The sequence below is a fragment of the Engraulis encrasicolus genome, chromosome 18 (genome assembly GCF_034702125.1).
Source record: "Engraulis encrasicolus isolate BLACKSEA-1 chromosome 18, IST_EnEncr_1.0, whole genome shotgun sequence".
Lineage (NCBI taxonomy): Eukaryota > Metazoa > Chordata > Actinopteri > Clupeiformes > Engraulidae > Engraulis > Engraulis encrasicolus.
In genome coordinates, this window is record NC_085874.1 from 1413639 (window position 1) to 1422500 (window position 8862).

At 40.6% G+C, this 8862-nt stretch overlaps 1 protein-coding gene across 3 annotated transcripts in view; it reads left to right on the forward strand.

Moving 5' to 3' along the window:
* hivep2a (HIVEP zinc finger 2a) overlaps positions 1 to 8193 on the forward strand; it is a 39266-nt gene extending 31073 nt beyond the window's left edge. For all 3 annotated transcript variants that reach the window (XM_063222751.1, XM_063222753.1, XM_063222752.1), the window contains exons 7-8: positions 2538 to 3454; positions 5532 to 8193. In XM_063222751.1, coding sequence (XP_063078821.1) covers positions 2538 to 3454; positions 5532 to 6170 — 1556 coding nt within the window. In that variant the 3' untranslated portion in view covers positions 6171 to 8193. The remainder of the gene's footprint in view (positions 1 to 2537; positions 3455 to 5531) is intronic.
* The last annotated feature ends 669 nt before the right edge of the window (positions 8194 to 8862 follow it).

Sequence of the window (8862 nt, forward strand, 5' to 3'; positions counted from 1 at the left end):
TCAATTGCCATACTATGTGTACTTCCTCATCACCTGAGCAAAGTCCTTTCATACCTGTTCACAATCTGCAATCATCACCCCATAAGGACACACATTGGATGTGATATTTATGAAAATATGAGTGGATGCTGTGAGAACACACATTGTACAGTTTTTCTCAATTGGTTTTGTACATTTCTCACAACAGAATAATGATTCTCAAAAGTCTTTGTTCAATTGTGACTTCCTGGTGTTACCTCTGCACATGGTCAGATCAGTTTCTCATTGTTTTCGGCATATAGCAAATGCTCCCGTCCACCCTGCCATGGCTGTGTACAATTCTCAGTGATTTCGTACATTATCAGTTGCTTTTGTCATATCACTCAAAAAGCTTTGTCACTGAATACATTAAACTATCTCACCCCCTAAAACATTTAGGCCCTATGTCATAGTTTAAGTCTGACATGCAAAATGATTTACCAAGCTGTCATAATGTGATAAGCACTGTATAATTTCCATTGGATTTTTATCTATAAATGTGATCTGAATTAGTAAATTGCTCACAGGTAAATATTGACTCTCACTAATCAAAGGCAATAGAAGGGATAGAGAAAACAGGCATGCAATACAACAGTGGGCACTGTACTGCATTATATAACTCTATGCCTCATGTGCCCTTTATATAGTTCTAGATTTTTTTTCACATGGGCTTGCAAGACAAGTAAAAAGGGATGGTATAGGGCGCATTTTGACACCTCAACCAGAGTTTGCTATTTTTCCTATTTTGCCATGAGAAAACCTGTCAATAAATAGGTCATAGTCTAAATGTATATCTAGGACAATCTTATCTGATCAATGTAATATAAAGTAGAATTTACAACATTTCCCATCCAATCTAAACAACATTTTGCTTCAGAAAAGATCCTCAAGAGTGCACTATTCAATTGACAACATGACAAATCGATTTGACTAGCTTGTCCATACATGGACCATACTATGACACAATGACTAACCATTCTACTGTCACTGATGCGTTCATTGACACAAAAACTTGGGTTTTGAGCAAGAGACTTGGTTTTGCAGGTCATCCACTGTGTTTTGCCATTTGTTAAAGCTGTTTTGAGAATGAATATTATGTTTTGCAAATTGCGAGAGAGATTCGAGAAATGTACAAAACCAATTGAGAAATACTGTATTAGTTTTTGATCTCCAAAATATGTAATACAAGAGATCACTTTCATGTGGTTACCCAGTATTTTACAGTAAGTTAGTGCAACTTTTTCAATGTCAGAAAAATATGTCAAATATATTTAGAGTCTAAAAACAATATTCCAGTATTTTACAACAGAAAAATACTCTCTGTAAGCATAACACAGAACAAAATAAGGTCTACTGTGCATCAAGCTGAGTGTAGTGTTTTACCATATGCACATTAGTGTTCAATGGGTCATATGAGTGTGAATTAAAATTATGCTTGTGTTTGTAATTTGGGAAAATGCCTTTTTAGAAGAGAGTACATCATTATGAGACAAGACGTTCATTTTTCAGGGGTAGTGAGGGGTTACAACGCCTAACTGATAGATGCTGACAATGACTGATTCGCCTGTAAAACACTTCAACATGCTCTACCTTCTTCCTCTTAATTCAGACGATCTCTGTGTCTGGCAATAATACTCATAGTGCCAGCCGTGGCTCAGTGGTTAGAACATTGGGTTGGCAACCCAAGGGTTCCCGGTTCAATGCCCGACCGGACCACGGCTGAAGTGCCCTTGAGCAAGGCACCTAACCCCCACACTGCTCCCCGGGCGCCGCTCAGCAGGCAGCCCACTGCTACGGACTAGTGTGTGTACTTCAATGTGATTCACTAGTCCAAATGGGATAAAGTGCAGAGAAAGAATTTCCCCTAGGGGACCAAAATTGGCTCCAATTGGCTTCAATTGGCTCTTCTCAAATTAAGCTAGCATGGCTTATTGAATTGTATTGGATCATCTATCACCAAACTGGGGACATTTCTCTTACTTTGTTGTTGGACAGGGGATGGGGGGTATTTATTTTACGTAGAAAGAAGTCACAGTCACGGTAAATCAGAATAGTTGATTAAGAGATGTTGCTTTACACTGATGAACAAATGCCCTTGAAATGGGTGTACTACTAGTAACATGGGGCAAACACACCAGTAAACTATAACAATATTGGTTTCAGGGCAAGTTATGGAATTTCCAGCCCAACTTACCAATCTTAACAATGTAGAAAACATGGCTGATGGTGGAACGGGCAAAATGGTAGATGTTGTTATCTCAATCTGGGCTGAAAAGCCCAACAGACGCTGGTCGAGTTCATGGAATTCAGATGTGGTCATTTGGAGCACTTCTCAACGATAGAAGTCTTTCACAGGGGTGTTAATCTGGAATATTTCTCTATTTGTTGAATATGTTGTTGTCATTTTAATTTTCTAAATGCACATGCTGGGTAATATATGTGATAATAAGTATGGTAGTTAACAACAACAACAACAGTAATAATAAAATGGCTTCTCTATTCTCCATCCGATTCACTAGATGCTGTAGAGGACAGCCCCAGAGTTGGCCTGACGGACCATCAGTTCTCAGATGCCGAGGACTCGGAGGGAGCTGAAGATGACGGAGACGACTTGGACGAGGATGAGGAGGACGAGGAGGAGTACGAGGGCGACTCGACTCCGCGGACGTGCTCTCGAAGCACAAGCCCTCAGCCCAGTAGTCTCGCTGCGCTTGCCGCTACCGTGGTTACCGCCTCCCAGGGATGCAGCACCACAGACTTGATGCACCCTGGCTGCAAGCCCTCGGTTTACAGTTTCTTAACAAGCCAGCCCATCATCCAGGCCACGCAGCTTAGGAGTTACGAGCGTATGGGAGAGCTGTCCCCGATGCAAGAGTATCAGAGCTTGTTGCATGGAACCATGGCAGCGAATAACCGGCACCAGTTGAGCGTGCAGTCCTCCTTAAAGGATGATGACTTCACCTCGTCACCAGAGCACATCTCCCCTTCTTCCCCGTCGTGCCTGTCGTCCTCTGGGTACGAGTCCTCGCCTCTCCGAGAGCCTTCTCCTACATCCCAGAGATACGCTATGTTCAGAAGGGAGCTGTCGCCCCGTAGGCACTTACCCAACAAGAGAGAGCCCCAACAACACGGTCATCAGCACTTGTCTCCTAGGAAGGACTTTTCACGCAGAGATGTGTCCCCGAGGAGGAGTGAGCTTTCGCTTTCACCCACAAACCTCCTGTCGCCCACCTCCGGTCTGAGCCGTCCCTCATCCCCAGGGAGTGAGCTCGGTGGCAGGAGGGACCTCTCCCCGAGGAGTCGATACAAAATGAGACCCGTTTCCCCAAGGAGGGGGCTTCATCACCACAGCGCCTCGTGGAACCAGGGACAAAACTTACACGCAGAGGTTGTTGGTCTTGTCCAAAAGGCAAGGAGTGCATCTGAAACTGACATGGTAAGTCCATATTATGCGTTAAAAGAATGTTTACTGTTCATTCTGCATGTTTGGCATTAAAATAACAGCACAGGGTTCCCTTAAAGGTGCACTGTGTAATATTTAAGTATTTGGGGGTGCTTCTCAGCCTTTATTAGTTTTTATTAGATAGGACAGAGAAGATAGCGACAGGAAGCAAGTAGACTAGTGCCCTACCTATTAGTGCTACGGTAGGGCCGTAGTACTTAAGTAGTTTATTTCCGGAATTAATGCAGCCCATTCACAAATGTTAACATTTTCAAAAATGCTTACCAACACCATCAAATTCATCAAAGCATCCATGACTGGGAAAATTGCACTTTTCATACATGAAAAGGTGATTCTTCTCCATGTCCGCCATTTTGAGTAAATAGTAACTTTACTTCCTAAATATTCATGAAAAGATCAAATTTGGCAATAGGCAGCTCAATTTCAATGAGCAGCATAGTTGTGATTTCTGCTGTCAAGATTTGGAGCAACAACTGTAAACCTTTGGCATTCACTGGCAATTTATTCAAGTCAATTTTTGGAAGAGTGCATCCTCATAATAGGTATCAACTAAAGGGTGTCATCATAACAGATACCTCGTAAACAGTCAGTGGGTATACATGCATTTTGAGAAATTCGAATTATTGGCTTATTCCGACTGAAGTTGGCATTTCAAAAGTCATGTGTACACCTTAGTTGAGTTTAAATCAAACCAAACTGGAGTTTGAAATTGGACTATGCTTGCCTACATGATTCTTATCTGAGCTAAGTTGGCATGTATACATCTTAGTCGGACTATTGGCTTGCCACTCCCCCTTTTGTACCCACTCTCCCTTCTGGACGTTTCCAGATTACTGAGGAAAACAGACTTTCTAATCATGCAAAGTGTAGAATCATAGAACCAGAGCTTGGTCCAAAAGTTTAGGAGGTTTAAGTCAAGTCAAGTCAGCTTTTATTGTCAGTTTCTTCATATGCGCAGGTCATACAAGGAAATCGAAATTACTTTTCTCTCTCTAAACCATGAAAGGACATAGACATACACAGGACTGACATTAACACAATGACATCAAAGTCTAAGACAGGACAAGTAACAGTGATGGACCAATAACAGTGAAGTGATGGAGTAATGAATAACAACTGAGCATTTACGGTAACAGTGGTGAGTGACAGTGATGGACCAGTGATGAACCAGTAACAATAAAGTGATGAAAAATATAAGGAAGACATAATAATAATAATAATAATAATAATAATAATAATAATAATAATAATAATAATAATAATAGTAAAATACAAAAAGAATAAGACAAGGCTATGCTGTACTATACACAGTGCAGTCAAGCATAATCCATTGCAGTCAAGTTTGTCAAGTAGCAGCATTGTAGCAGCATGGTGTGTTCAATGTGTAGGAGGTTGTGCAGAAAGGTGCAAAGTCACATAGTGCAAGCAGTTCTTGGTAGTGGAGGTCTGAGAGTGCAGGTAAGGTGCAGTCACATGGTGCATGGTTCCATAGTGTGTGTGTGTGTGTGTGTGTGTGTGTGTGTGCGCGTGCGTGTCTGTGTCTGTGTCTGTCTGTCTGTGTGGTCTTTTCCACGAGGGGCAGAAGCAACAAGTGTGTGTGTTGGATGTTGCTCAGAATCCAAAGATGAGAAATGATCCATGTCCAGTGTTTTTGACACTGACTTATCCCAATTGACTCAGATGTGGTGTGGTATTGTAACAGAAACGACACTACTAGTTTGTGACTTTTATTTTGGCAAGTTTTCAACATTCTTTTTTCCACATTCACAAAAGGGTTGTTACGTACATACAGGTATGTTGAGTCATGTCTCGAAACGGTCATGTTAAGTGTTACTGATTACAGTTATAGGATATTAATTTTAAATGACATTTCAGTTAATTTTAATACACTTTCTGTACAGTATATCAAATGCATGGCTGAAAAATAGTGGTTCTTCAGTTCCTCTTTAAATGTCCATTTTGTCAGCAGGTAGAAGGCATGACATGACATGACATGACATTACGGTACAGTTCATGAGAGATAAACAAATTGCATTATGTGTTTTTTTAGGAGCAGACAAAGAAGTTGGCCGAATTTGGCAGCAGGAACGTCAGCAGCTGTATAGGAGCCAGCGCTTCCTCCCTCTCCTCCTCAACTCATGGTCTGTTCAGTCACCTGCCCTTACACTCCCAACTGCAGGTCCGTGCGCCATTCCCAATGGTCCCCATCGGTGGTATACAGATGGTGCAGTCTGCTAGGTCCACCACCACTACCACCACCACCACCACCACAGGCCTCCCCACCCCACCTTCTGCTGCCCATGTGCCCTTAGAAAGCAACGCCACACCAGAGAAGTGTAGCGCTGCTGCCGCGGCGCGCCAGGAAGCAAACAGCCAGAAGTTGCCCGGTGACGGTAGACACATCTCGCACATCCCTCAAACTGCTGGAACGAGGGAAGAGCCGCCTCCGCCGACCACTCTCACTGAAAAATCAGGAAAAAGGATTTCCGATCAAATGTCGTCGGACGCGAATGGCCAACAGGAGGAAAGCGTACAGGTTTGCACCAAGGCCATCGCGTCACTCCGTATTTTCTCTGAAGAGCCACGGGAGAAGTCACCGGCCCATGATGATCCAACACACACTCCCTCAGATTCAGAAGACAAGACTTGTACCCCCAGACAGCCGTATCAAGATTCGTCTGTGAAGTGACTCAGATGTGTATCCAGTAACCAATAACAAGCTCCGCCATTCCACTACACTCCAACACGGGACATTTTTACTGTAGTCTCTACACAGTCACATCCGTGAGAAGGTACCAGCTTTACAACGCTGTGGGGTCATGATTCTCTTTAAGGGCAAGCAAATGCACAGAGAATGATCAAACATAACGAAAAGGGAAATTCAGCACAAACATTTGCAATTGTTTACATGTGAAAATACATGCATAAATCCACATTTTAATCAAGCATGATGTTATTTGATTTTTTATGTAGTTGAAATGCATGTTTACAGCATGCCTTTTTGTTAAAAAAAAATGTTTTACACTCTCAAAGATGAAGAACATGTAACTCAAACCTAACCTGATTTTGACCAACCATGCTAATATACCATTTGCCTGGTACTTTTATGTAAAATATGTGTGCCTTTTCTTTACTTTCTTGCCTACAGTCTTACTTGCATCTAAAGCAGGAACGCATGTAAATTCCTATTCTTTAATGTCAGCTATGTAATAATGCAATATTATGTGTGATTTGAAAAACTGGGATTGAATGGCGTGATTTTATCAGTATGCCAGGTTGCACTAAACTTATTTTTATATGACAAAAATAAAAATGTACAGTAATTTATTGTATCCTGTTTATGACTGTACAAAGTTCTTAATGTTGTGGATGCCTTTTTCTATGTGATACTTTTTGTTTTAGCTGTTTTTGTAATTTAAGCAACAACTTTGCACTGTATAATAAGCTTTATGCATATACGGTCATAATATATCAAACATATTACTTTCCCTCTGCCTATTATGCATATTTGCAACCTTCCCCATGTTTCTGATACTGGTATATAAGGTTGTATGACAATATCTTGTCAGTCGAACTATAGCCTTGCTGAAGAACCAACAGCAGCCGTTACAGCTACAGTGTGACTTTTTCTAATGTACATTACATTTTATCTGTTTTTAAAGCATTAAGTGAATTTACCTGAATTAACACAATCATCTTTTTATTTTTTTAAATCGCTTTGAACTCAAGCTCGCTGTGGCTATAGTGAAGTATTAAACACACTTTGAATATTTGTTGTGAATAATGTGATGTACTTGATTTATTGATCCATTTTAGAAGCATTCCAGCAAATTAACGTTTTGATTCCTAATGAGTAAATGATGTTCTCGTATAATCCATAATTATGGACATGTCCACTAGGCTGTGCCTTTACATATATAAATAATAATAATAATAATACAAAAGCACAAGCACATATCTACCAAACAAAACTCTAACAACAGCACCTTATATTCAAAACAAACATTTGGTGTCATTGTCAATATGAATTTTAAATCATTTTGGCACCACTTCATTATGTATCTTGCTATATATTACAGAGTGTTCTTCTCTTGTGTGCGTGTCGGCAGCAATTGTCTGCTGTACTTACTGCGGTGGTTCCCAAACTAGGGGTTGGGGGCCCTAAGGGGGTCACAGAGGTCCTGCAGGGGGGTCGCAGAGAAGAGTGAATGGCTGCATAAAACCTAGACAATAACTTAAGCATGTCTACTGTATGATGGCAACATTAACAACAAAAAATGTTTTGCATTTGGAATGCGGGATGTGGGAGCGGGGTTGTGGAAATATTCGTAGATCCAAAAGGGGGGGTCCCAGCAGCAAACGTTTGGGAACCACTGTATTTACTGTGTTCTTTTCTCTTCAGCTTTCCTTAGTCATTAAAATTTGCATTATGGTATTTAACATGGTGTGCGGAGGTGTCCAAGCACAAATGACTGTATAGCAATGGGAGACAATATGAAAGGTAACATGGTGGTGATGTTTTGTGAAAAATACAATGTTTTACTATGTATTAACATGCAGGTAAAAGTGGTTACTTCATACAAATAAAGCAACAAAAAAAAACTTTTCAGACTTTTTTGTGATTAGTGTTACTTAATTTTCTTCATTTTCTTGAATTAATGAATCATGTTGAATAAAGCCACTGGATTGTATGTTTATGAATAAAACCCATGGGAACTGGGAAAAAACTGTTCTAAACTGTTTGACTGGTATGGTAAATGTCTAGATTAAAGATTTAAAAAAAAAAAATGCAAAGGCAAAATGTGGTGTTTTGTGAAACTCACCCCAGATCATAAGAATCAGCTCTACTAGCCAAGTACACACAACTATTCAAATGATATCTTCAGTAGATATTAGACATAACATACAATACTGCAGTCACTGGCGTGCACAGGCGTTTTGGGAGGCAGGTGCTGGGGGGAATGTGGAATTTATGGCTGCCTTACAAGGCTATATTGGGATTATTGAGGCATTATTATCACACACTTTTCCTTGTCAAGCCTTTCTAGATGATTATGTCAACAAAGACCACAATTCATTATGGAGTAAAATAAAACACTTTCAAAAAGGGCACTTTTTGTTCTGGAGGGCAAAGGGGCATGTGCATTTAGCACTACCTCGTCCCTATCTATGCACGCCTATGACTGTGGTACAATGGCAAAGTACAATTACTACATATTTTGTCAAAACTGAGTTTAGACTGAAAATGATCTTCATAATAGAGATGTCATATTTGCAGTAACTACAATACCCAACCTAAAACCAATCATTTGAAGGCCTTTTTCTCTGTCAATGTTGGCGGACTTACTGCACTTTGCCTTTGAAGGGCAGAATAGATAAGA